Raw genomic sequence first — 27,364 nt, 5'->3', positions numbered from 1 at the left:
CCCTCGCAAGGAGTTGCAAAATGGCTCCTGACATTTATATTTATGAGGTAGTCAGTTTTGCGACCTCCTGCAAATATTCACTTTGCAACGTTACTGATTAGTTCATTTGTCACCTAGCAACATAAGGGAGAGTTTGCAAATCAATCTGTATGCAATTAGCAAGCACTAGCTTGTGTAGTACCACAGACCCTAAGGCTGTAAAACTGATCAACTGACAAGCAACAAAAGTTATTGAAATTATTTGACTGCCCTGCTGTTTTATAATCACATTTAATACACAGCCCCATACAGGGCCATCCTAATGTATTTTAGTACATTGGGGTTGGTGCATTGTGCCTCTGCATCCCTTTTTCTGCATGCTGCTCCAGGCACGCTACAGAGCCCTGTAGCTACAGGTTGCAAAGCCCGTGGCACCGCCATACGCAACCACAAGTGACGATGTATGCTTCCACTCTGCCAAACTTCTCTTTGAAACTTCTATAGAAATGTTTATTGAAATGCTTATTTTACATCAACAGTTTTCTATTTCAAAAGAACATTAATGAGAGGCCACCATTGTTAAAGTTACTATAAATAATTTAAATACATTTTAAATACGATGGGAATCACAGCAAAAGTGTGAAAAAACATTCTTATCCTGGAAGGTAGCTATAAGAATTTTTTTTACATTTGAATTCAAGACTAATTTAGAAAAATGCAATCCACACCCATTGGATTGTTTACTCTTTTTTTATTAGGCATGGTAAACCCTTATGTGTGTGTTGTTACAACAAAGATGTGGAAGCCTTTTTTAATAAAGGACACTCAACAACACAAAATTAAAAGAAAATGTTCCACCAATTAACATACAAATACTGAGGCATAAAATTTAAAGGGCAAAAACATCCACGTTTTGACACCATTAGAAAATGATTCATCCCATCATTAGTATTTTAATTTGGTTGGGAGGAACGAAAAGGGAAAGTGTTTTTAAAATGCATTTTTTTTTTTTAATTAAGACTTGTGTTGCTTGAAAGGTAAGATTCTGTCACCTTTATTAAAACATTTGTATCTTTTGTGTAGTTATAACATTTCTTGTTTATTGACTGGATGATGCAGCAAAAACTCACCTTCTGTACTGTACACCAATAAAAGTAGGACAAACGTGAGCCATGGTGTTAATGACTACATTTCGTTTTTTGGGGATTGTTTTCCATTCTGAAATTAATAATGGGATCTCCTGTACATTTTATCATAAATAATAAAAATAACCAAGGCAGTACTCTGCATGAGCAAACCAAGAACTAAATTAAGAAACGTGAATTAAAAAGCTTTCACATTTTGTCATCCAGTTTTTAAAATAAAACTGTTGAAAAACATGCAAGACTTCAAGGTATATGCAACCACACACATTTAGAGAGAAGAGGCTTATCGAAAACATTTTGCACATCTTTTTCAATTGTTCTTGTAGTCATGAATCATATGGTAACAGCGCACCACAGTAACAACACAATCTTGTCTCCAAGATGCTTATAAAAACTGTTGTTCTTGGAACAGGTGATGGTAGAGGCAAAAAACTACCATCCTTTTAAATAGCAAGTGTCTTTCACAGCAGGTGCTTTGTAAACGTGCTTCACCGGATTCGCTTTTGCTGCCGTGCTCTGTAGATGTCATGAACTGGGGGATTAGCTGCTCCCTTTTCTTCGTCGTCATCTGAATCTTCATTTGGTCTCTTTGCAGATTTGACTACAGCGTTATTTTCCACAGGTCCATTGCCTTCAGCAGCAGTAGCTATTTCAGCTTGGCCTCCAGTAATTAGCTTTACAGCTTCTTCGACAGCTTTGTAGTAAGGAGAACAAAATTAATATGATGTGTGCAGTACATCGCATTATTTACTTCGCCCTTCCTTTTAAATTAGGAAAATGTGCAATAAAAGATATAAATCTGAAAACTATTCACACAAAATAGTAATATGAACATGTGGAATGCATGGTCATTTGAACCACCTACTTAAAGGGGATATAATAAAAAATCAACAGTAAAAAAGTAAGGGCCGGATGTATGAACGCATTTTGTTGTTGCAAAGCGTGAAATTCGGAAAATTGCTCTGTTTGCGACAAGAAAATGTGTTTTTAAATGCACTAAACCCATACAGCAATTTGCCAACCTGTTACTGAATCACTGTTTAGGAAATCATGAACAATCGCTATTTGGAAGGGGTGTGTATTGATGTCATATGACCGAAATGCAGTCGTAAAACATTAATACTTTAGCCCACATCTCAAAGGGGGTGGTAACCGGTTTGTCAGGGGATCCCTCCCCCTTTGTGAATGGTCCCCAAATGTTTTTGGAGGACTAGGCAGTGATCCATAGGGCCACTACCTTCTCTTGGGTATCCAAGTGGTAGCCTTGGAGAGCATCCTTCAGGCTTATCCTGAAGGAGTGTAAAGCAGCTTGTTTTACCAGAAGAAAAAGTTACTTACCTTCGGTAACGATATATCTGTAAGAAACATTAGTTAGTTATAGATTCCTTACCTTAGAATTACCCCCAGGCGTCAGACTGGATCCGGAAAGTTTTTAGTCAGCAGTACCTCTGCGTGTCGGAAGGTGGCGTCGGTCGGCTCCACATTCGTCGTTGGGGTCGTGTCGCCGGGATGACGTTTCGGCAGCTACTTAGACGCCGTCCTCGCGCGCTGTCGTCAGTTCTGTACACGACTTTCCGCGCCAGAAACGCAGAGCCATGTAATACACTGGTGCACAAACCTAGGGCCCTGAAAGGATAACCTTAACCCTAGAAATCCGTTCGCAGAACGGGGAGGATGGGTGGAGCAGTAAGGAATCTATAACTAACTAATATTTCTTACAGATATATCGTTACCAAAAGTAAGTAACTTGTTCATCTGAAAGAAACACGTTAGTTATAGATTCCTTCCCTTAGAATTATTACCCCAGCAATACCAACCCTGGAGGTGGGTCTGCGAACCAAGATCACACCAGGAAGTCCTGGAGAACAGGACGGCCAAAGAAGCAGTCTCTCCGGAATTGACTGTCCAGGCAGTAGTGCTTGGTTAATGTATGCAGGGATGCCCACGTATCTTACTGACAGATGTCATTCAGAGGAACACCTCGTCCCAGAGCAGTAGTGGCTGCCGTCGCCCTGGTGGAATGGGCATGCAGCTCCACTGGAGGCTCCTTCTTCGCCAGAGAATAGCAGGCTTTAATACACAAAACGACCCATCGGGAGATAGTTTGCTTGTGTACGGCCCACGTACCCCACAAAGAGCTGGTCATCCACCCGGAACTGTTTGGTGCGATCCAGATAAAAGGAAAGCGCACGTTTTGGGTCCAGACGGTGGAGCCTCTCTTCCTCCTTCAAAGGATGTGCAGTCGGAAAGAAGGTGGGCAAAGTGATGGTCTGCCCGATGTGAAAGGCAGTGACAACCTTGGGCAGAAAGGATGGACGGGTCCTAAGGACCACTTTGTCCGGATGCACAGATAGAAAAGGAGGCTTTGAAGAAAGCGCCTGGAGGTCACTCACTCGTCTGGCAGACGTGATGGCTACCAGGAATGCAGTTTTGAGAGTTAAAAGCCACAAAGGACAGTTGTGAAGCGGCTCAAAGGGAGCACACATTAAATAAGTTAAAACCAGGTTCAAGTCTCACTGAGGCATAACGAAGGGAATAGGAGGCAGGAGATGAGTTATGCCTTTCAAGAAACGATTTACAATCGGGGACTTGAAAAGAGAAGGCTGATCTGGAAGCCGAAGGAAGGCAGAGATAGCTGAGAGATAGCGCTCGATAGTGCCCAGAGCAGAGCCCTGCTGGGCCAAAGAAAGGAGGAACAAGAGAACCTCAGAAAGAGGGGCAGAGAGGGGATCCACAGCCTTTGCTGTGCACCATGCCACAAATTTGTTCCACCGGCAGGCGTATACGGTCTTAGTGGAGGGACGCCAGGCTGCCAAAATTACATCACAGACTTCGGGAGGCAGGTCGAATGACGTCAACTGCTGCCGCTCAATCTGCACGCAAGGAGGTGGAGGACCGTCCCCTGTTGCTGCGGCAGAATATCCTTCCGAAGAGGCAGACGGGTCGGAGGATCGATGGCCATGTTCAGCTGCTCGGGATACCAGACTCTTTGTGCCCAATCCGGAGCCACACGGATGACTGTGGCCCGGTCGAGCCTGATCTTCTTTAGCACTCTGGGCAGAAGTGGTATAGGCGGAAAGGCGAACAACAGACCGCAACTCCACTTGCGACGTAAAGCGTCGCCGAGCGATTGTCGCCTGGGAAATTTAACGCACAGAATTGCTGACATTGCGCGTTCTCTTCGGTGGCGCATAGATCTAACCAAGGCAATCCCAACTGTCGAAAGAGACCTTGCACCACCTCAGAGTGAAGACGCCATTCGTGATTCATCATGCACCTGGGGCTGAGTTTGGCCGCCCTGGCATTCGGGGAACCCACCAGGTGCTGAACCACCAGGGATATGCCCTGATGTTCCAGCCATGTCCAGAGGCCGAGGGCCTCATGACATATGGTCCACGACCCCACCCCGCCCTGTTTGTTGCAGTACCACATAGCGGTGGTGTTGTCACCTGCACTACTCTTCCCCGGACAGAGGGAAGGAATGCCATCAGTGCAAAACGGATTGCCCAGAGCTCCAGAAGGTTGATATGGAGTCCGGACTCCGTCAGAGACCAGAGGCCTCTGATCTCCGCCTCTCCCATGTGGCCGCCCCATCCCAGAAGGGATGCATCCGTCACCACAGTGTGCTCTGGCTGGGGAAGGGAGGGGGATCTGCCACTGACCCAATCCTGGTTCCTGAGCCACCACTGCAGTTAACGCTCAGTGGCCTCCGAGATCTGAATGGACAGATTCCCCTGATGAGGCGCCCACTGGAACTTCAGGTCCCACTGCAGAGCCCGTATATGCAAACTGGCATGATCGACCAGCAGGATGCAGGAGGCCACTAGGCCCAGCAGCCTCAGGGTCAGCCTGACCAGAACCCAGGATAGAGGCTGAAAGATTGGAATCACAGCCTGAATATCCCAGACTCGCTGTTCGGGAGGATAGACCCAAAACTGCGTCATGTCCAGAACCACTCAGATGAAGAGGAGCTTCTGAGAGGGACTCATGTGTGACTTCGGCAAATTGATGGAGAACCCCAGCTAATGCAGGAGGCCGGCTGTAGTATGGAGGTGGGAGAGGACTGCCTGGGCGATCCCGCCTTTAACAACCAGTCATCGAGATGGGGGAAGACAAACCCCTGATCTGCGCAGATGAGCTGCGACCACCGGCATCACTTTCGTGAACACCCGAGGGGCGCTGGTAAGGCCAAATGAGTAGTACGATGAACTGAAAAAGCTCGTGGCCTACCGTGAACCTCCGGTAACGCCGTGGTCCGGCAGGATGGGGATGTGAAAATAGGCGTCCCGCAAGTCCAACGCTACCATTCTGTCTTCCGGGCCGAGGGCAGGCAAGACCTGAGCAAGCGTAAACATCTTGACTTCTCCTTCCGGAGGAAGCGGTTGCCGTTCCTGAGATCCAAGATAGGATGCAGGTCCTTGTCCTTCTAGGGAACCAGAAATTAGTGGGAATAACAACCACAACCTACTTCAGGGACAGGAACGTGCTCGATGGCTCCCTTAGCCAAGATAGCCGTAACTTCCTGCTGGAGAAGGGCCAGATGATCCTCCGACATGCTGTGGTATTGCAGTGGCATGGCTGGAGGGGTAGCCTCAAAGGGGAGGGAGTAGTCCCTTTAGACTATCTGCAAAACCCACCTGTCCGACGTGATGGTGCGCCAGTGGGGGAGGTGATGGTGAATCCTGCCACCCACTGGCTTTTGATGGGCCCGGAAGGTCGGAGTAGGAAGGTTTGGAGGGTGCTGCAGAGGGGGGTTGGTGGACTGGCCTGCCCGCTGTCCCCCGGAACCACAACGGTTGTTCCCACGTCCCCGGCCACGCAAAGGTTGGGTAATTTGCTCCGGTCTGTGGCTCTGGGCATGACGTAGCGGGGCACCCCTTCTGTAGCCACAAAGGGGGCTAAAAGCGGACTGCGCAGGGCGGCTGGAGAGGCCCAAGGACTTGGCCGTAGCCTGTGAGTCCTTGAAACGCTCTAAAGCATTGTCCGCTTTGTCGCCCAAAAGGCGACGGCCATCAAAGGGCATGTCCATGCTGGTATTCTGGCATAGTGCCGAAGAGCTACTGACGTAGAAATCGTTCTACCCAGAGAGTCGGCAGTATCCAGCCCATAACGGATGGTAAACTTGGCGCATCCCTCCTGGCAGCAATAGCCTGGGAGAGCACTGTCCGGGCCTCCTCCGGACACTGAGGCAGCACCTGCGCATCCGAGTCCCACACAGAGTGGGAATAACGGCCCAATAGACATGAGGTGTTTACTGACCGCAGTCCCAAGCTGGCTGAAGAGAAAATCTTCTTTTGAAGATGATCCAGCTACTTGGATTTCCTTTCCGGTGGAGCGGTAGGGAATGCGCTTTTTTAAGTAGAGGCTTGGACCACCAAGCTCTCGGGAGTGGGGTGTTGGGAAAGGAAAGTGGTGTCGCGTTGGGCAATCATCCTATCCATGGGAGCCCCCATGTTGGGTCTGGACCAGGTGCCCAAAACGACGTCAGTAAGGGCCTTGTTGAACGGAAGCAGAGCCTCCAAAGAGCTCGCCGCTGGCTGAAGCACCTCTGTCAGGAGGTTAGTCCTGACTGCCACTGTAGGGAGTTTGAGGTTGAGAGCCTCTGCTGCCCTACGCAACACCACTGCATACGAAGATCCCTCCTCCGTAGCCACAGTAGGAGGAGACAACATGCCAAGGTCAGGGGAGGTGTCCAAACCACTGGCATTCCCCAGTTACTCTCTCCAGTCCTCTTCACTGTCCAACTGGTCAGTCAGAGGGTCACCTGACTCCTCCCAGTCCACAGTTCGAAAAGGGACCCAAGGAGTAAACATGGGCACAAAAACACCTTTCAGCGCCAGGTCCGGTGTCAGGCGACACCGGTCCGGCTCCGGGTCCACGTCAGGATGCAGGCCGGGGTCGACGCTAGCTGGGGGTGCGCAACTGTCTAATGCAGTAATGGTGCCGGAGGAAGCGGCGCCGGTGAAGGTGTAATCAGGTCAAGCGGCGCCCATCCGGATCCAGGGGCCTGCAGGGCCGGAGCGTCAGCGGAGAAGGCCTCGGCCCCCAAACTGAGTCCGCGGGGCCCGAAGGCGTGCCGGCGGGTTTGGGCTGCCCAAGGATGGCATGCATTGCCTCGTAGAATGTACGAAGCTTGGCGGGAGTCGCTCTGGGTCACGGAAAGGGGCACCACCCGCATCCCTCGTCGGGTCGGCCGACCGACGAGAAGTCAAAGAGCGACGATGCTACTTCGACTTCTTCTTATGCTTCGACTTACCCAAACCAGAGTGAGAACTCTTCGATGAATTGGATGAATTCCGCGACCGGTCCCTCGACCTCCCTCGCGACCGGGACCTCGAATGGCGCGGACCCTACGGCCGGGGCTCAAGCAGCTTTCGGGACTGCTCCCGCAAGGCCTTCGGCGCCATCGGCCGGCAGTCGGAGAACGACAGGGATGTGTGCCATGTCGACTCTTCACTTTGTTCTGCACAAAGACACGCAGCCTGCAAAGGCAGTGTGTGAGTGTCAGGTTACAGGACCTCTAAGGGTGGCACAATAAGTGCTGCAGCCCTTAGAGGCCTTCTCTGGTACCGGTACCTGTGGTACCATTTACCAGGGGCTGACATGTGGCCAGAGATGCCAATTGGGTTTAGGCTTCAATGCAGTTTTATGGAAGGAACATAGGCCCTGGGTACCTGTTTAGCAGGAGCCCAGGGCACACTCAGTCAAAGAACATCAGCAATTCAGCAAAAAGTGGGGCATACCATGCAAGAAAGAGGGCACTTTCTCACAAAAGGTTAGAGGCGAGATCTAGAAGGAACAACATAAGAATTGTAGAGATTCTAGAGTTGGCCGCGATGGGCAGGCTGGAAAACTATGTTGAATCATGATGCTATTTGGGAAGGCCCTCTTCACCGTCCTCATCGTCTAGTGAGCCGTAGATTGTGCAGCCAAAGACCGCCCCCTGGGACAACTCTGAGGACCATCAGCTCGCCTAAACCTTTGTGACCAAGACACGATTTTGCGCCTGGCAGAGAACACCACACCCTTCAATACCAGGTTAATCCAGTCTCGATTTTCCTAGACTTCAATGTTGTGGTACAGGCAGCTCAGAGAGACTTCCTACCGTTCAAACATTCCCTGATGCAGACGGATGCCAAATATTCACCGCTACATCCCACCAAACTCAGAATTTTCCATCCAGAGAAGACCCATTTCTTCACCAAACCGAAGGAAGCTCCAAATTAGTCAAATCTATCCAGAAGGCTGCACCGCGGTCATCCCCAGACACTGAGAACTATAAGCCTGGACAGCTTAGCGACAATGACTAATCCTGAGATTTCACCCTCCCTTCACTAGATGGGGGGAGGGGGGTGGGGTGGGCAACGACGACTCACTGGCGAGCACTGTTACCCCTGCTGACATGTCACACTGACGGTAATGGCTGCGGACCGCGTGGGCAACCTGTCTGGCCATGCACACATCCCTGCTCTGGCTACCCCGTGGCTAGAAGGATGTTGGTCCTCTGATGCACACCTGTGGAATGAGTTCCTGTTTCGCTCTTATGTTCACCAAATTGGGATTGCAAGATGGGAGGACTGGATGCATTTGGCCTATTTGGGGGAGGGGGTGGAATGTTAGGGCAATGCTGTTGATCATGGTTGTTCGACTTTGTGATTCTTTCTTTACTTCTTTCACACACCACTCAGTGCCGCTTAGCTGACTATCCACACTCTGCATGCTGGGTGCCCGCTTAAATGCTTAACGTGGAATGTACGCAGCCTCAATGACCAACGCAAAGCACGACTGGTGTTAGCTCACCTGCAACACCATCAGACGGATATCGGCATCTAGCAGGAGCTACAACTTACTGAACACACTCGGGTGTGCTTACGAGTGGGTTGGTTGGATTGGGGAACAATATGTAGCCTACTATTTCAATTACGTGAGGGGTGTGGCAATACTGCTCTGCAAGGGACTCCCCCCTGGCGCACCCGCCAGGTACTATGAGACCCGCAGGCCGCTATGTATTGCTTGCTGGGACACTGCAGGGCATCCTATTGAAGTTGCTTGCAATCTATGGCCCCAACGTCGACGACCCCTGTTTCTTCTCTGAGGTCTGGAGGCTCGCTGGCATCCTTAGACTGGGACCAATTTTGTTGGGGGGAGATTTTAATGTGATCCTAGACTCACTGGCCGATCGCTCTAGCGACACCAGACAGCCACACCCGAATACAGCAGCCCAGCCACGTAGTCTCATTGCCAACAATCACCTTTCAGAACATTGAGAGTACTTGCATCACGCCAACACACTCCACCTTGTCGTGCATTGATTACTGGTTAGCTATTCGTGATATAGATGCTTGAACCATGAAGGTAGAGCACTTGGCTAGAACGTTATCGAACCATGTGCCAGTCTTGTTGGAACTGCGCGCACCAGACTGCGCTCAGCGGGCCTTCAGATGACGTCTCCCGCCAGAGGCTTTGCAAGACTAGGTTTTCTGGGAGGAGGTCAGAAGTGCCATTGTGGACTACTTTGAGCTAAATCAGCATTCTGGTTTTTCCCCCTCTACGTTATGGGAGGCCTTCAAGGTCGTAATCTGTGGGGTCTGCATCTCAAAGCAGGCAGGTTTTCAGCGGACGCTGCGGGCAGACTTGAACTTCCTCGAGGTGAAAATCTGTGCACTTGAGGCGCAGTATTTTTGGCACTGCTCATCAGATGTGTGGGCAAACATTAGGGACAAGCTAGCATCCTATGAGAAGGTGGCACAGATGAAGACTATTTGGTAAGGGAGGTGAGCGCCCGCAGATTCGGGGAGGGAGACAGGGCGGGGAAAACTCTGGCCAACCTACTGCGTAGACCCTGGGCCAGTGACTACATTACTGAAATACAAGACAACATGAATCACTGTCATGTTGGCACAGCGGCAGAGCAAAGAGAAATGACAGCATTTTACTCCTCGCTTTATGCGTCCGAACAAACCCAGACCTCCTCCAACCTTACTGGCTATTTAAATTCGTTGCAACTCCTTTGGCTGGATGGCGGCACGGGCAATACTAGACAAACTGTTTACTAAGGTTCTAAATGCTCTGCTGGGTGACAAAGACTACGCACAGATCATCACACCTCTCCTTCTTGAGATGCAGGAGGAGTCCCTCCGTACTGGCATACTGCCTCCCTCCCTTTGGGAGGCCTTGATTGTTACTATACTCAAACCGGATAAGAACCCCCAAAGGTGTGAATCATACCAACCTCTATCCATGATCAACCTCGACAATAAGATCCTTGCCAAGCTGATTGCCTCCAGACTACTATCCCTTCTGCCGCTCATCGTGTGACTTGATCAGGTAGGTTTTGTGCTGCGATGTGCGACAGCTCATAACCTGTGCACTTTCTTTGCACCGATTCATACTATTAATTCTGATCTGCAGGTTGTAGCGGTCTTTTTAGATGCCACAAAGGTATTTGACTCCCTGGAATGGCCCTATTTGTTCACTTTGCTGCCCCACCTAGGTTTGAGCCATAATTGTATTCGTTTGACAGGTCTCCTGTACACCAACCCTGCTGCTCAAATGCATATTAATGGCGTTCTTCCTTTTTTGTGGCTAGTGGCACTTGCCATGACAAGGTAAGATTTTCACCCAATAATACTTTATGAATGTGCGTGATGTCGACCAAGCAGCAGCTTTGCAGATGTTTGCTACAGGAATATTACCTAGAAAAGCCATAGCGGTCCCTTCTTACATATAGAGTGAGCCCTAGGTGGTATAGGGATTACAAGGTTTGCCTTTACATAAGCAATCTGAATACATTTAATAATCCAACTTGCAATACCTGCCTTATATATAACAAAGTTTAGCAAAGGCTACAAAACGTTGTTGGCCCCGTCAAATAATACACAAGTGCCCTCTTAACATCTAGGGTATGTCTGACTTCATAACACCCTCACTATGGACTGCCAAGCCAAAAAACTTTAAGAAAGCTGCTATGGCATTCTTAGAATGCTTAGGAAGGTTATAGATCATCTCTCTTTCCCTTTCAGAAGGCTGGGCATACAGACTTTGATGATCTCACGTCTAGACTACATTAACTATCTGTAATTCGCATCACTTTGTTACAGATTAAAAAGGTTGCAGGCAATTCAAAATGACGCAGCCCTCCTCTTCCTGTACATCCCAAGGTATCAGTCAGAAAAATAGGCACTGGCTGAACTTCACTAGCTCCTGGTGGAGCAGCGGTGCAGTTCAAGACACTATGTATTGTGCATAGAGCCCTTCCGATAAAGGTCTCCTGCTGTTACAAACTTTGGCCACACCCTAAATTCCTGGTACGCCACTCAGATCGTCCAATGTTCATCATCTGACAGCACCTAAAATTGTCAGCTCAAGATGGGGAGGCCGATTGTTTGCTCATCTAGCTCCCAAACAATTCCTTACCGATCAGACTGCTTCAAATCAACTATAAAACTATCTTTCAGAAAGGCTCTGAAAACCTGGCAGATTGTGAACTAGCCTTCTCCTAGCACCGATGCAGATTCGGTGAGTGGCGTGTTAGTTTCTAGCGCTGGGAAGCCCCTGGGTAGCCATGTGCTCTGCAAGTCCAACAGAATAGAATAGTATGGAGTGGTCGCTCTCAATCGGATCTGGTTGAGGAAAAATAACAGGCAGCTTAATAGTCTGGTTGACATGAAAAGGTGACATCACTTTAGGTAAGCACTGGACGATTATCCTAAGCATCACTATGTCTCTGTGAACCTGTATAAATGGATCTGCGATAGCAAGAGCCTTCAATTCACTAAATTGTCTGACCAAAGTTAGCTACAAAGAAAGCAATATTCCATGAATGGAGCTGCAAGCCACATGAGTGAGGTGGTTCAAAATGGGACCCCATGGTGTTCTTGGGGTATAACCCTCTTGAGCTCCTCCATAAACGCATTTACAACTGGAATGCATCTAGAGGCAAAGCTTTGACATTTTGCTTTTCAAGGGTGGCGAATAAGTCTATGACTGGGGTCCACCACTGGTGGAAGCACTTTCTGAGGACTTGCTTGTGGAGTTCCAATTTGTGGCCTTGTTGATGCGTCCTGCTTAGGAGGTCTGCAAAGTCGTTGTCCACTCATGAGTGATGCTCTGCTCCAAGATGGATGTGATGCAAGTCACTCAATGTCAAATCCTATGCGCCAACTGTGGGGGTGAGATATCCTGCAGACTGAGCATATGAAAATGTTGCGACATGATCTATTGATCGAGTGGCCTCGGATTTAGAATGGGGCCGATCGAACTGTAGTTCTTTGGAATCAGGCAGTATAACCACTCGTTCATGTCATTCGCCTTGTAACACCTCCCCAGTGCTCATAACATGCACTGTGTGGTCTTCGTGTGGAATTAACCTTATCCACCGAATAAAAATAATGACAAGCGACCTACTCACGAGTGAGCTTGCCGCATCATTGGGCATGTGACTTAGCCTCGTCAACTCGTCTGCACCTGGAGGGGTCAAATCATACCTCTTCGTGAATAGCTGCCCTCTACCAGGTACATATATACACCCGGTGCCAAACCGGTGAGGTCTCTAAAGTACCTTCAATCTATCAGATTTCTGCAACCCTAGGTTTATTCCAGCTCGCACAATGATGTGTGGAATTGGCGACATACTGCAGGGGTGCAGCAAGCTCACTTGTGAGTAGGTCGCTTGTCATTTTTACTCAGCGGATAAGGTTAATTCCACACGAAGACCACACAGTGCATGTTATGGGCCCTGGGGAGGTGATACAAGGCGAATGACAAGAACAAATGGTTTGAATGCATGAGCGGTGTGCTTCACAAAGGTGGTTTTGGTTCCCGGTTACCCACAGCATGAGGAAGAATGTGGCACACATTGGTTATTTTGTCCATCCCAAAGTTTATTGTGGGGGTCACAATTAAAATTGAGCTTTTTTAATGGGCATGCATGAGCTCATGCATGGCAATTAACATTGCATTGACTGTTGCAAAGGCAGAGGTTACATAGTTTTAATGCATGTATAATTGTTTTGTAGGTGAGGTTTGGTTGTGTTGTGTTACCCATGTCCTGAGGAGGCCCGACTCAGTGGGCTGAAACGCGTTGATGCGTCAACCAGAAGAAGAGTCGTCCATTGAATTAAAATGTGTATATAGGCACCTGACAACACACACAATATATGGACTGAACAGAGGAGGAGTTTACCTCTGTTTCTGTTTGTTTAAAGGATTACCTCCCGTCGGATTGCGTACATATATGTATTTTATTGCAACTGGGTTAAAATGTATGAGTACGGAAAGGTTTAGGAGTTTTTTTGTGGGACCTTTAAGTTTTGTTTGTACAACGTTTTGTTTTTCGTGTGGCAATTTTAGTTTTTTATATATATGTATAACAAAAAATAGATTAAAAAAGACAGGTGAAAGAATTGACAAAGACTCTGAGAGGGTAAATTGTTTACGAGTTACACTTGGGGACTAGGCTCCCACACAAGGGAATAATATATTTCTTCCCTAGTTGAAATAACTGCTGTGTATCCATCCCCAGACATCACTCTCTTTTTGCATCTATCTTGACATCATGGCATTTCTATGTGTGCGGCTTCAGGATGGTGCTCAGCACTGGAGTTGTACTCAGCACTCTTTGGAGTGGACTTCATCTTCAGTTCTACTGGTGTAGACTTCGTAGGTGTTCTCATGCTCTCCTCCCCCTCAGAAGCATTGGAAGACACAATCTGAGGGCCGAGTGCTGGCTGGTGCGCTGGGACCCTAAAAGGCTCTGCCTCTTATGTTTGAGTCAAGGGGTTCTTGTACAGTGAATACATTCTGTGTCTCGGCAGCTGACTGGTTCATGCATTCTAAGATGCACCCAAACTTCTCTCCCTCCTATAATGTAGTATCTTTTTGCACCTAAATGCGGTGCAAGACTCACATGAGGCCGTGTTGTGCTCGGGGGAAAGGCAGAGATTGCGGATGCTGTGGTGATCAGTCCAAGGCACAGCACTTGGAGCTGCACTCTGGGCAAAAGCAGAAGGGCATTCAATCCATTACCCATTCATTTGCCCACATTCTCTTAATCGCTATATCTGGGGGAATAAGGTCTTGAAGGAGGCCTTGATTCTGAAAACCAACCATGCACTACAGTATCGCAGAAATTATTCTTCTGTCGATTACGATCGTTCTCAGTTTGTCTCCTGACTTGGGTGTTGAAGATTTCCAATGGTTGCGCCTGAGGAACACCACGTGAGTGTCTTGCCCTTAGAACTGTTACAGAACACGTTTGAACCAGATGGCGGAAGAAAACAATTTAAGGGTAGAGTCGATTCCCATGAATATTATAACACTAAGGACGAGTCGCACAACATCCTGGGTGTAGGAAGCTCTGTATAAGGTATACTACTAGGTGGTTATACCGTGCACAGAGTCCAGGGGTTCCCCAGAAGTGTACAGGGCTCAATGTAAAACTCAAAGTGGTCTATTAGTGGTAGTGTGGGTAAGCAGCCTTAGGCCTAACACAGAGGAGTGTAAGACCTTTATTGAACAACATTGGATGCACAACTTAACAAGCATTGGCATAGCCAATAGGTCTCGCTTTTGGGACCTTATAAGTATTAAGTTATGCAGCACAATATCCTTGGTGCAACAACATTAACTGTTGCATGGTTAAACACTTATATGGCCCCAAAGGCGAAACCTATTGGCTATGCCAATGCTTTTTTTTTTTTTTTTAAAGAACAAACAGTGCTATCAGGCTCCGGCTGCTACTTAGAGGTAGAGAGAGAGAGAGTAGATTTAAGCATTTGTTGTCATCCACTCTGTGCAGGATGACCAATTATCTCACTAACTGAATTCCCGTTTTATTACAAGGACGAGGACCAGTGCTAATGTTTCCCACATGTTGCCAGGTTTTATTCTGTCAATGAAAAGTCTTTTAAGGTACTGTAGTTTATCGGCAGATCGTTCTTAGCTGCGCCATAATTGTTTTTGAATGCGCAACAACGGCGGAACATATGAAAAGTGGTTCTTCTGAGTAAGGTAACACCAGATTTCCTTAAAATGAAAGGCTTGGAGAGGCCCTGTGGTACACTGAGCGGTTAACCCCGCTTCTCCTTAATTAGGGGCCTTTGCTGAGATTCCACAGCTAAAGAAGAACAGTAAATAGCTACTGCTCGCTGCCTTATTGCCAAAATGCATATCCTGATTGCAGGATGCAAAGCAGAGAATGTTCCAGAAATGATTCCGTGCACAGCCAACGTGCTTTGATGTAATAACAATTCCATTACGTCTTTCTGAAGGCTTGATTGTGCGGTGCTCTTTTCAAGTTGTGAAGATGAATTTAAAAAAAAAAAACAGACTGGAACGCTCTTGAGATTGCTCTGTAGTATTTTAAACACGACCTCAGAGAGAGAAAAGGGGGCACAAATGTAACTGTGTTGCTCAATGGTAATGGAAACATTCTTTTAGCTGTTCATCGATGTGCATACACAAAATGAGGGCATGTTAAATACTAGTGTTGCCCATGCCATCATAGGGCTGCGACATCTGTGTAAATGTTAGGGTCATAAGTTCAAAGTCTGGCAGCACTGAGGTAGCCTTTCATCCCTTTGAAGACGTTAAGATCTGTATTCGTGCAAACAGGGCACTGTATAATCAAGCAGCCGAGCAATTTGATGTCTTCAGACACAAGACACTCCGAAAGAAGACTGGGAAAGCGGATGGGTGGGGGGAGTGCATGCGCGCAAATTTGTGAAGATGAATTATAAAAAAAAATAAAAAAAAAAAAAAGACTGGCACGCTCTTGAGATTGCTCTGTAGTATTTTAAACACTACCTCAAATAGAGACAAGCTAACGTGGAGGGAGGGGGAGAAGGGAGGGGGGAGAAGGGTGGGGGTAGTGAGAGCAGACAGCAAGGGGGTGGAGGAGGCTTAATGAGCCATGCCAGAAAGGCAGATGCGGCTGCGGGGGTGCACTCTCACGTGCACTCAAGCTTTAGGCCACCAAAAGCGCCTGGTGGCACTTATAAAAGCCACTTACTAAATGTCTCGAAGAGACAGCATGCGCTGTCTCAGGCGAGACCTAAAAAGGAGATCTACACCAGTTTTATGAAAATAAGCTTTTTTTTTTTTTTTAAAAGACCAAGATCTTCGCAATAAGGTAAGTACGTTTTAAAATAAAAATACTTTTCACTTTCAAAAGTCGACACAGTGCAATTTCTGAACAGTTCAATGTTGTCCTATGGAGGAAAACACTAATGCGGATATATAGTAAGTACGAGACTTACAGCTCCAGTCTTCGGGACCAAAGGTCAGCAAGGGGTAAGGGTCAGGTGAATACCAAAACTGCACTGGGTGCAGAGGTTTAACCAAATGCGTTTCAATGGAGAATGGGGGTGCTCGAAGCCAAACTACTTGCAGGTAGGTAAATCGGTTGCAGGGGCCAAGCTTTGGGGGTTAGGGCAAGCACAGAGGGGCCACAAAGCAGCAGAAAACATACACCACCAGCGGCGGCTGAATGCAGGGTGCAAATTCAGCGTCGGACACCCAATGCTCTTCAACTGAGACTTTGCTTTCAATAAACATGTTTCAGGCGTCGAACCGGAGGTTGCAAGAGAGAGGTAAAGGACAGCAGAGGTTAAGTAGAGATGAAGGGGATCATAGGAGCACTGTTGATTCAGCTCACCAAGGCCCAGGGGCTTCAGTGCAGGGCTGCCTTTAGACGTTGGTGTCTTCTTACCGGAGCTGGTCGCGGTCAGGGGGAGCCTCAGGATTCAGGCTGCAGTCTTCATCATGGAGTCCAGGAGGGGTCAGCCAACAATGGACTTGAGGTCAGGAGCGCTGGAGAACCTGCTCTGGGTCGGTGGGCCACCTGGACTTGGGCCGTAGGCATCGGGTGCAGAGTGGGCAGGACTCACGGATCCGTAGGGCACCGGAGCCCTTTTTATTGGTTTCTTGGAGACAGAACCGCTGTCCTCCGGAGTTCTGGTCTTTTTCAAAGTTAAGGCAGTCTTCCACGGGTTTCTGAAAGTCGCCGGCTGCAGGACAGGCATTGTCTTCTCACAGGGTCTTTGAAGCTGGAGACAGGCCGGTAGGGCTGGAGCTAAGTCAGTAGTCATCTTCAGGCTTCGCTGCATGGCGTCTTCTTCGCCCTTCTTCTTAGGTCACAGGTCACTAGTTTCAAGGTCTGTGGGAGCCCCCTAAATACTAGATTGAGGAAAGTTTTAAGGGAGTAACAGGTATAACCAATGGGCACTTCACCTGGGTTGAACGCACCCTCCATTATCTCACCCTCCTGTGAGAGGGGGCATAGTCCTAGCCCTGATTGGAGAGGTCGCACCATCTTCAAGATGGCGGGACTGAAAGATGTGCTTCACCTCGCCTTCCTCACTTTAGGGGTAGAGTTGGTAGAAGAGGGCACACCTCCTATTTTTCTAAGGTTTCCTACCCAAAGTGGGTGTGTAAACCGGGGGCTGCCCTCTGCTGCTTGCAGCAGAAACTGGGGGTCACATTACAAAGGCGGCAGGCCTTTGAAGCTTCCTCTTCGAGCACTGTGCCCATCCTGGGGAGGAGGTGTGACACCCCTGTCCAGGATGTGCACTATTTCTGGATGCGCAGACCCACGAAGTAACTGACTTAGTTGAGTACAAAACTAGAGCCCTGAAAAGGAGAGTAACCCTAGCCCTACAATATTAGTCGGCAAAGCGGGGAGCCATGGGTAGGGCTGTAAGTAATCTATAGCTAGATAGAGTCTCCAACAGACAATGCGTAAGATAGAGACTTCTAGCTGAAGATTCCTTACCTTTGAATTAGATACCAAAGCCCTATCATCCCAGCAATGGATTGTAGACCAATATCTTATACTAGAAAGTCCTGCAGGGCCGAATGGGCAAAGAGCCCGTCCCTGCGGACCTGACTGTCTACACAGTAGTGTTTTGCAAATGTGCAAAGATGCCCACGTTGCCGCCTGACAGATGTCTTGGACTGGGACACCCTGAGCCAAGGCGGTAGTAGCAGCCTTTCCCCTGGTGGAATAGGCCCTTAATCACTCAGGGGGCTGCTTCTTTGCCAGGGTATAACAGATCTTGATGCAGAGAACGCTCCAGCAAGAGATGGTCCTTTTCTGCACTGCCCTTCCCTTCTTTGCTCCGACGTACCCTACAAAGAGTTGGGCATCTACCCGGAACTCTTTTGTGCGTTCAAGGTAGAACGACAACGCTCTTTTTGGGTCCAGCTGGTGGAGACGCTCCCTTCCTTAGAAGGATGCAGGGGAGCAAAGAAGGTGGGCAACATGATGGACTGACCCAGATGGAATGGGGTCACAAACTCTGGCAAAAATGATGCCCGGGTGCGAAGCACCACCTTGTCTGGGAGGCGAGCAAGTTAATGCCTGCCTCTTTACGAGAAAGGGGGTTTACCCGTTTAACCCTCTGGCACCTGGGTAAATATACAACATTGGCAAAAAAATAATAATGCCTTGGGATGAATCTAAGTATAATTAAATGAAGAAATAGTTTAGTTATCTCTTCCCAAAGTACTTCATTTTAGTAGAAAAATCTATATATTTTAAATCAATCCAGAATCAAATGTACCCCAACAACAAAAAATATATACAGACTAATGTGTATCCAAAAATATTTTTTATATATATATTTATAGTACGTTTCTCTTCACGTTCTTTTTGTACATATATACATTTTTATCTCTACATTACAAAATGCAATTGTCTCTTTGCCCTACTAATCAATAAGGATGCCTACAATGATTTTTTACACTAGCATTCCTTGAATGAAAATCACTCTTTTAAAGAAACCCAGTGGATTGTTTTTTCAACATATATTTATTGAGTATTCTTGATCTGTTTCATCACAGTTAAACTTCATCTGAGTGTCTCCAAATTAAATGTCGACGCGTTTCAGCCTTCGTAATTTCAGGCCTCTTCAGGACTAGGGCAGTCAATTATGCATTTTCTCAATTCAACCTATAAACCAAATATACTTTTTAGTATATATATACACAACACAACTAATAATATTTACATATATATACACATGCACACACCTAGGAACAAAATACAATGCCTTTTGCATAGGTACATTGCCTTAGTGTTTTTTTCTCTCTGAAGTGACGTATTAAGAATGCTTAGTAGATACACACCACCTAAACGTGAATCTTTTAAGAATAAATAATAAACAACAGCACCAGATTGTGTGTATTAGGCTGCCGAGAAGGAAAAAGTTTACCAATACTTTCTATACTTAACCTTGATCATTCGCAACACTCCAAACTATATATGTTTATTTGCCTCAATATCTGGCCCGGTCTGACAACGGCAATGTAGTTCTTATAGTCATCTAAATGAACTCATTTCAATCCCGAAATCACTTATAACACTTACTCAGTGCGGGACGGCAAACAAGTAACAGCACTTGGTCAAGGGAATATATCTGCAGTCACATCTCTTTGAAGCTTCTTCCTCAAACAACTTTTCCTTAAAAAAACGCGGAAAACTGCACCTAAATATTTACATTCAAACTGAGTGATGCATTATCCAATTCCTATCCTAATTATAGTATGAGTCTATAATATTTCCTATAATACCTTATGTTGACTATAAGAACGACATTGCCGTTGTCAGACCGGGCCAGATATTGAGGCAAATAAACATATATAGTTTGGAGTGTTGCGAATGATCAAGGTTAAGTATAGAAAGTATTGGTAAACTTTTTCCTTCTCGGCAGCCTAATACACACAATCTGGTGCTGTTGTTTATTATTTATTCTTAAAAGATTCACGTTTAGGTGGTGTGTATCTACTAAGCATTCTTAATACGTCACTTCAGAGAGAAAAAAACACTAAGGCAATGTACCTATGCAAAAGGCATTGTATTTTGTTCCTAGGTGTGTGCATGTGTATATATATATGTAAATATTAATAGTTGTGTTGTGTATATATATACTAAAAAGTATATTTGGTTTATAGGTTGAATTGAGAAAATGCATAATTGACTGCCCTAGTCCTGAAGAGGCCTGAAATTACGAAGGCTGAAACGCGTCGACATTTAATTTGGAGACACTCAGATGAAGTTTAACTGTGATGAAACAGATAAAGAATACTCAATAAGTATATGTTGAAAAAACAATCCACTGGGTTTCTTTAAAAGAGTGATTTTCATTCAAGGAATGCTAGTGTAAAAAATCATTGTAGGCATCCTTATTGATTAGTAGGGCAAAGAGACAATTGCATATTGTAATGTAGAGATAAAAATGTATATATGTACAAAAAGAACATGAACAGAAACGTACTATAAATATATATATAAAAAATATTTTTGGATACCCATTAGTCTGTATATATTTTTTGTTGTTGGGGTACATTTGATTCTGGATTGATTTAAAATATATAGATTTTTCTACTAAAATGAAGTACTTTGGGAAGAGATAACTAAACTATTTCTTCATTTAATTATACTTAGATTCATCCCAAGGCATTATTATTTTTTTGCCAAGTTAGTGCCTGCAGCACACTCATATTCCGGGCCGATGTAATCACCACCAAGAAGGCTGTTTTGATGGTCAACAGCCGGAGGGGAGGATTGTGTCAAGGCTCCAAAGGAGCACACCTCAGGTATGTGAGGACCAAATTAAGGTCCCACTGCGGCATAACAAAGGGCGTAGGTGGAAACAGGTAGGCCAGCCCTTTTAAGAAATCTATGTACAATAGGAGATTTGAAGAGAGAGGGCTGGTTTAGGAGCCGCAAAAAAACCAGACAGAGCAGAAATGTAACCCTTGAGAGTTCCCAAAGCAGTGCCCTGTTGGGCAAGGGTCAGAAAGAACGAAAGGACAGTAGAAACAGGGTCAATAGACCTTTCTGTACAGTACAATACAAATTTCTGTCAACGGCAGGCGTATCCCATCTTAGTGGAGGGCCGCCTGAATGCCAGAATAACACTACAAACTTCGGGAGAAAGGTCAAAAGCTATCTAATGTTACTGCTCAATCTCCACATATGGAGGAGCAGAGCTGACAGGTTTAGGTGGAGAACCCTCCCTTGCTGCTGCGACGGGGCAGCCTGATCGGAGGATCAATGCTCATTCTCAGAAGCTCTGGATACCAGACTCTCCTTGCCCAGCCGGAGCCACACGGATGACTTGGGCCCGATCGCTTCTGATCTTCTTTAGAACCCTGGGCAGGAGTGGTATGGGTGGAAAGGCATACAGCAGGCCTGAGCTCCACTCGCGCACTAGGCATCAACTGCTGAGTTTTCCGCCCTGGCTTTCAGAGAACCTGTCAGGTGTTGAACCAACAGGGATATGCTCTGCTGTTCTAGCTATGTCCAGAGACGTATTGCCTCTCGACAAAGAATCCACGACCCCACCACGCCCTGCTTCTTGCAGGACCACATGGCGGTGGTGTTATCAGTGAAAACTTGCACTAGCTTCCCCTTGACAGAGGGAAGAAACGCTTTCAATGCCAATCAAATATCCCAGCGCTCCAACAAATTTATGTGGAGCCTCGTCTCCTCCGGAGATCAGTGTCCCCTGATCTCCACCTCTCCCAGATGGCCTCCCCATCCCAGAAGTGACGCAGCTGTCACGACTGAGATCTGGTTGGGGAAGGGAGAGGGGTCTGCAATTGACCAAATCGCGGTTCGTCAATCACCATGGCAGATCTCTTGCAGTTCCTTCCGAGATCTGGACCATGTCGGTGAGATTTCCTCGATGCTGTGCCCACTGGAACTTCAGGTCCCACGGCAGAGCCCGCATTCGCCACCTGACATGCTGTACCAACAGGATGCAGGAGGCCATGAGGGCCAACAGCCTCAGATTCAGTCTCACCGAAATCCAGGATAGAGGCTGAAACATTGGAATCACAACCTGAATATCCTGGACTCGCTGCTCAGGTGGATAGGCCCGAAACTGCACTGTGTCCAGAACTGCACCAATGAAACCTTGAACCGCAGGTAACGCCTGTGGCCCGGCAGGATGGGGATGTGAAAATACCCGTACTGCAGATCCAATGCTACCATCCGGTCTTGTTGGTCTAGGGCAGACAAGACCTGAGCCAGAGTGAGCATCCTGAACTCCTTCTTGAGGAAGAGATTGACCTGCCGAAGAGCCAAAATGGGCTGCAACCTTTTGTTCTTCTTCGTAATTAGAAAGTAGCGGGAATAATAACCACTGTCTACTTCTGAAACGGGACCCTTTCAATAACTCCCTTGGCCAAGAGAACTTTAACTTCCTCTTGGAGCAACCTTAAATGATCCTCTATCAGCCGTTCCTGATTTGGCAGAATGAGAGGAGGAAAGGAGAGGAAAGGCAGAAGATAGCTATCCGGGATGATCTGCAAGACCCACTTGTCTGGTGTTCTGGATCTCCAGTGGGGGAGATGATGACTAATTCTCCCACCAACTGGGGTAATGTGGTCTTGCAGAGTCAGCCTAGGAGTGCTTGGAGGCTGCGGCAGCCGGGGGCTAGGTGGTCGACACCTACTCACATCCATTCCTGGATCGGAATGCACCGCGTCCATGCCCCCGCACAGCTTGGGCAGTCTGTGCAGTACAGTGGCTGGGATAGGGCTGACTTGGCTGGAAAACCCTTCCGTTGCCAGGAAAGAGGCAAAAGGAAGACTGGACACGAGGACTGGAGGACAGGCCCAAGGATCTGGCAGTAGCTTGAGAGTCCTTGAACCTGACCAGGGCCGAGTCTGCCTTTTCCCCTAAAAGACAGGTTCCATAAAAAGGCATGTCCATCAGATTGGCTTAGACATCGCCCGAGAAGCCAGTTGTCCTAAGCCAGGCGTGGTGCCTCAAGGCCACTGTTGTTGAAATTGATCTTCCCAGCAAATCTGTCGTATCTAGGCCATAGCGTATGGTAAATTTAGCTTTATCTCTCCCATTCTTGACTGCCTGGGAGAGCAGAGCCCGGGCCTCCTCTGGGACTTGTGGCAGCACTTGTGCAACCGCCTCCCAATGGGAACGGGCAAAACAGCCCAATAAGCATGCGGTATTCACCGACCGCAATACCAGGCTAGAGGAAGAAAACGAATTCCTCCCATATGAGTCCAGCCTCTTGGATTCCCTATCCAGAAGGGAACGCACCCTGGGGCATAGAGGCCTGCACCACCAAAGGTTCTGTGGTGGGTTGTTGACTGAGGAACTTTGGGTTGGCCGATGCTTGTCGAAGTCAGAGTGCAATAGTCCTATTCACAGGAGCACCTGTGTTAGGCTTGGACCATGTGCCTAGAGGGGTTTCCGTAAGTGCCTCATTAAAGGGCAAAAGGGGTTCGGAAGTGGAAGCCCTTGGTAGAAGCACCTCGGTCAGGAGATTAGTACTGACCTGCACTGAGGGCAGTTCTAGTCCAAGGACCTCAGCTGCCCTCTTTACCACCATGGCATAGGATGCTCTCCTCTGTAGCTACTGTTGGGGGAGAAAGCATGCCAAAATCTGGGGTAGTGTCTAGTTCACTGGTTTCACCAAGCTCCCCATACCAGTCCAAATTCTCCACAGAGACGTCCTGGTGTTCCAAAGGGTCCATAGACCCCTCCCATTCCTCTCTTGAGCCTAGCACATCTTCAAAGTGCTCAGGTAACAACATAGAACTCTGGGTTCAATCAGCACCGGAATCGGTGTCGAGCGATGCCAATTCGGCTCCATGCTGTCGGGGATGAGGATGGGGCTGGCGCTGCCGATGGGCTCTGGCTGCGCCACAGGCACCAACTTCAGGTCCGACACTGGAGGAGGTCGTGTTGGCGAGGCCCCCCCGGTGCTGTGGCCGGAGCCGACGGCATCAAACCCGATGGGTCCACTTCCGACTCTGTGGGGCCCAAGGGCTCACCAGCAGGGTCGTTCCGCTCAAATAGGTGGCGCATGGCCTCGTACAACTATTTGAGTGGGAGTTGCTCCAGCTCCTGGAAAAGAGGGGTGGGTGGGGAAGCGGTAAGTCGACTCAGAACCATGCCTAGAGCGTCGGTGCTCCTTACCTCTCTTGTTGACGGACGACAGCCGAGGTGAAGATGAAGTTCGCTTGGACTTCTTATTATGCCTCTTCCCAGAGTGTCCCAAGGACCTCGAATGGGAAGAAGACTACTTAGGGGTCTGGGAGCAGTCTCGCGACCTACTTCTTCGATCGGGACCTCCGTGGAGTCTCGCTGGACGGTGTCGACTGCAGAACTTCATTGCCGCTCCCTCAAGGCCTTCGGAGCTATGGCCCGGCAGACCGAGCACGACTTCCGAGTCATGGTCGCGCTAGAGACACCAGAGACAGAAGAGGAGGGGGATCGGTGACCGACATCATGCGGTGGCAGGGACTGCACGGCTTGAAACAGGTCTTCCTTGAAGATCTCCCTGACACACGAAGTGGAAAAATTTGCAAATTCAACAAAAGTCGGGAAAAAATCTGGCAAAAAGCGACAGAGGTAGCTCTTCCCAGATCGGTGCTTAACTGGCGTGGAAAGAAAAGAACTGACGTATGCCTGCCTGGGTGGCACCTATATAGGCACCGTGACGTCATAACTGAAACTACCGATGCCAATAACATTCACACCGAGCCAAATTGAGTCACGCGGTGCCGAATGGAGCCAAGCGGAGCTGCGTGCAAGGGGTATTGCTCAGCAAAAGTTTTCCGGAAATTCAAAGGTAAGGAATCTACAGCTAGGAGGCTTTTTGGAGGGGGGTTTATGTTGAGATACCCTGGATGGGGAATACTTCAGGGACTAGTCTGAGCCCGGACTTTGTTGTGGCACATGCCATATTTTGACACTCTCCACCCAACGTGGAGAGAAATGGATGGTGTTAGATTTCTCTGCCACATAAGCTCCCTGTTTATCCCTTGACAAGATTCTGGCTTCTGAGGAGGGAGACGGGCTTCTCAAGGCCGATGTTCTGGCCCTTGACAGAGATCTCTCTAGTTTGGTTGTGGCAGAATGTCTTCTCGATGTCGACGAGTGTCTTGATGTCGACTTGCATCGTACCTACTTTGACATCATGCCAGTGGTCTCAAGCACCGGCGTCAATCGGCGGTGCGCCGGCAAATGGCTTGACATCGAATCAGTAGACTTTTTGCCGATGCTCACTTTGACACGGCCATTGAGCTCCACCATCGTTTACAACTCAGGTATGGTTTCCCTCTGCAGCGATTGCTTTTTGATCACTCCCTCTCCTTACGTACGTACATCAGTACCCTTCACACAGATTCTTAGCCAATCCTTGAAAACGCCGATTGAAATTCGTGCTCTGTCCCACCAGTGTCCCAGGTATGCGTGTTTCTTTACCTTGCTTAATTCCACCGCTGATTGATCGCCCCTTTTTAGTTTTCTTCTCTCTCTACTACTCTGTCCCTTGAGGACCCCACATCTCTCCCACATTGCGCTTTTTCAATAAGTATACACGATTATCCCCTTTTCCCTATGCCCTGCCATTCTTCCCTTCCCTCACACTTGATTTCTCCCCTTTGTACAGCACCGCCCGATTATGCCAACCCGGTCCTGATGATGATCCTAAATAACTGGATCGAAACGCCGTCGACCTGTCAGCACAATTGATGGCGCAGCTCTCCTATGGTTCTATGAATAACTGAATAGTAATCATCATTGTATAAAACTGTGACCAGAACCTCTGATTTCACTGTACAATTACTCACTTCACTTTGCGCCGTCCCCAGCTGATCTCACTTTGTCACTTGCGTCACCACACCGTTGGGTCATGAACACATCTGAGCACCAAGTAAAATTCGGGTTGTTCACGCTAATTTACTTTGCTTGCAGTGCCGTTACAACTGTAATATTGTCCATTTCATTTATGTTGCTTGTCCCTTGCCATATTTTTTTTGCTCAATACATGATGCCATGTGCAATTTTTCAAAAGTTACTGACTGAGAGTCTCTCTTTCTTTTTTTTTTTTTTTTTTTTTTTGAAAACCTTTATTGACATTTCAATCAAGAACAAATATGGGCCTACAACCCCCCGGGGCCGGCCGCTAAGCAATCAGAGCAATAACGATCAAATGTAAACACAGGCAGCATTTCGGGGAGCAGAATCCTCATGCTAATACTGTGAACAAGGCAGGTAGGGCAACAGGAGAAAAAGGTTTTCATTTTATAATAGAACAAGACAGAAGGATCAGGTGCCAGACAATTTCCCAACAACGATAAAAGGTATGCAGAGTAATAGATGTAAGCAATATACCGCAATCTATTGGATCAATGGCGCAGACACAAAAACGTCAGGATGGGGAAGAATATCATAAACAGTTGCGCCTGCAGTCCCCCGCCCAAACTCCCAGAGAACACCCCGGAAATTGTGGCACACATGGAATGGCAACGAGTCATAACAAAGGAGGCGTATCACACTGATCCCAGAAAAGGAAAAACAAGAAGAATCAGAGAAGAAAAAGGAGGCCATGGAAAAAGAGATGAAAGACTAGAGAATCCCCTCCCCCAACCCCCCACCCTGCACCTCTGCAGACGAGTACGGCCCCCCCCCCCCAGCAGTGTGCCTGTCGCCCTGGAACCAGACCCGAAATATAGGAGAATAGGGAAAAAGAAGCAGGAAAAGAACCCCACCAGACAGGGGGGTAGAGAAAGTATTAATAAACTGGAGGAGGGCCTTCAAAACATACCCCCGGCTTCTCCCTCCCGCACGGTAAGTATCCCCCAAAGTGAACAATAAGCAGCACAAAATCGATCGTATTAAAGAAAGAGGGGGAGCATTATGCACCTATTATGCTATTAGCTATTCCAGGGGAGCACGCAACCCCTGAGCCCGCCCATCCACTAGATAACCACCCCTGAAGGATCAGCCTTATCCCTGACCACTCTTTGTAATTCTGCCCATGCCTACCCCTCGACCCAGCACCATAACCGATGTTTCAAGGTAGAGGAGTGTCCAAAAACGACCGAGAAGCGACGCACACAGGTGGGGTGGAAGTCTCTGAGCACAAACACAGTCCGCAGCATGGAGGGACAGGCTTCCCAGTGCTGCCCCAGGATCTGCACAGCACTCAAGGTCCAGGAAGGCAGAAGCAGCCAAAGCTGACAATTGTTGCTGGAATTGTCCCTGGGTCGCCGGAGGCCATGTACGGGACGAGGCCACCACCTCCCACTCAGGTCCAATGCCTCCGGGACAGATCAGGCCCTCAGCTGGCCGAGCACACGGTAGCATACTGTCCGGAGCGTCCAGCTGTGCACTATCCTCGGGGGTGGCCGCCACCGTGTCCTCCTGTGCGCCGTGTGTGTAGTCCCTGTGTACGTGAGGACAGGCGGGCCGCCACTGT

The 27,364-nt window shown here is 47.9% G+C and overlaps 1 protein-coding gene across 2 annotated transcripts in view; it reads right to left on the bottom strand.

Annotated features, from left to right (window-relative positions):
- Positions 1-710: 710 nt before the first annotated feature.
- The window catches only part of CSTF3 (cleavage stimulation factor subunit 3), a 549,241-nt gene continuing 522,587 nt past the window's right edge, over positions 711-27,364 (bottom strand). For both annotated transcript variants that reach the window (XM_085648242.1, XM_085648243.1), the window contains one exon: positions 711-1,818. In XM_085648242.1, coding sequence (XP_085504368.1) covers positions 1,613-1,818 — 206 coding nt within the window. In that variant the 3' untranslated portion in view covers positions 711-1,612. The remainder of the gene's footprint in view (positions 1,819-27,364) is intronic.

Source organism: Triturus cristatus, chromosome 3_2 (genome assembly GCF_964204655.1).
Source record: "Triturus cristatus chromosome 3_2, aTriCri1.1, whole genome shotgun sequence".
NCBI lineage: Eukaryota > Metazoa > Chordata > Amphibia > Caudata > Salamandridae > Triturus > Triturus cristatus.
Note: the sequence above shows the minus strand (reverse complement) of the source record. Positions and strands in the feature narration are given on the sequence as shown.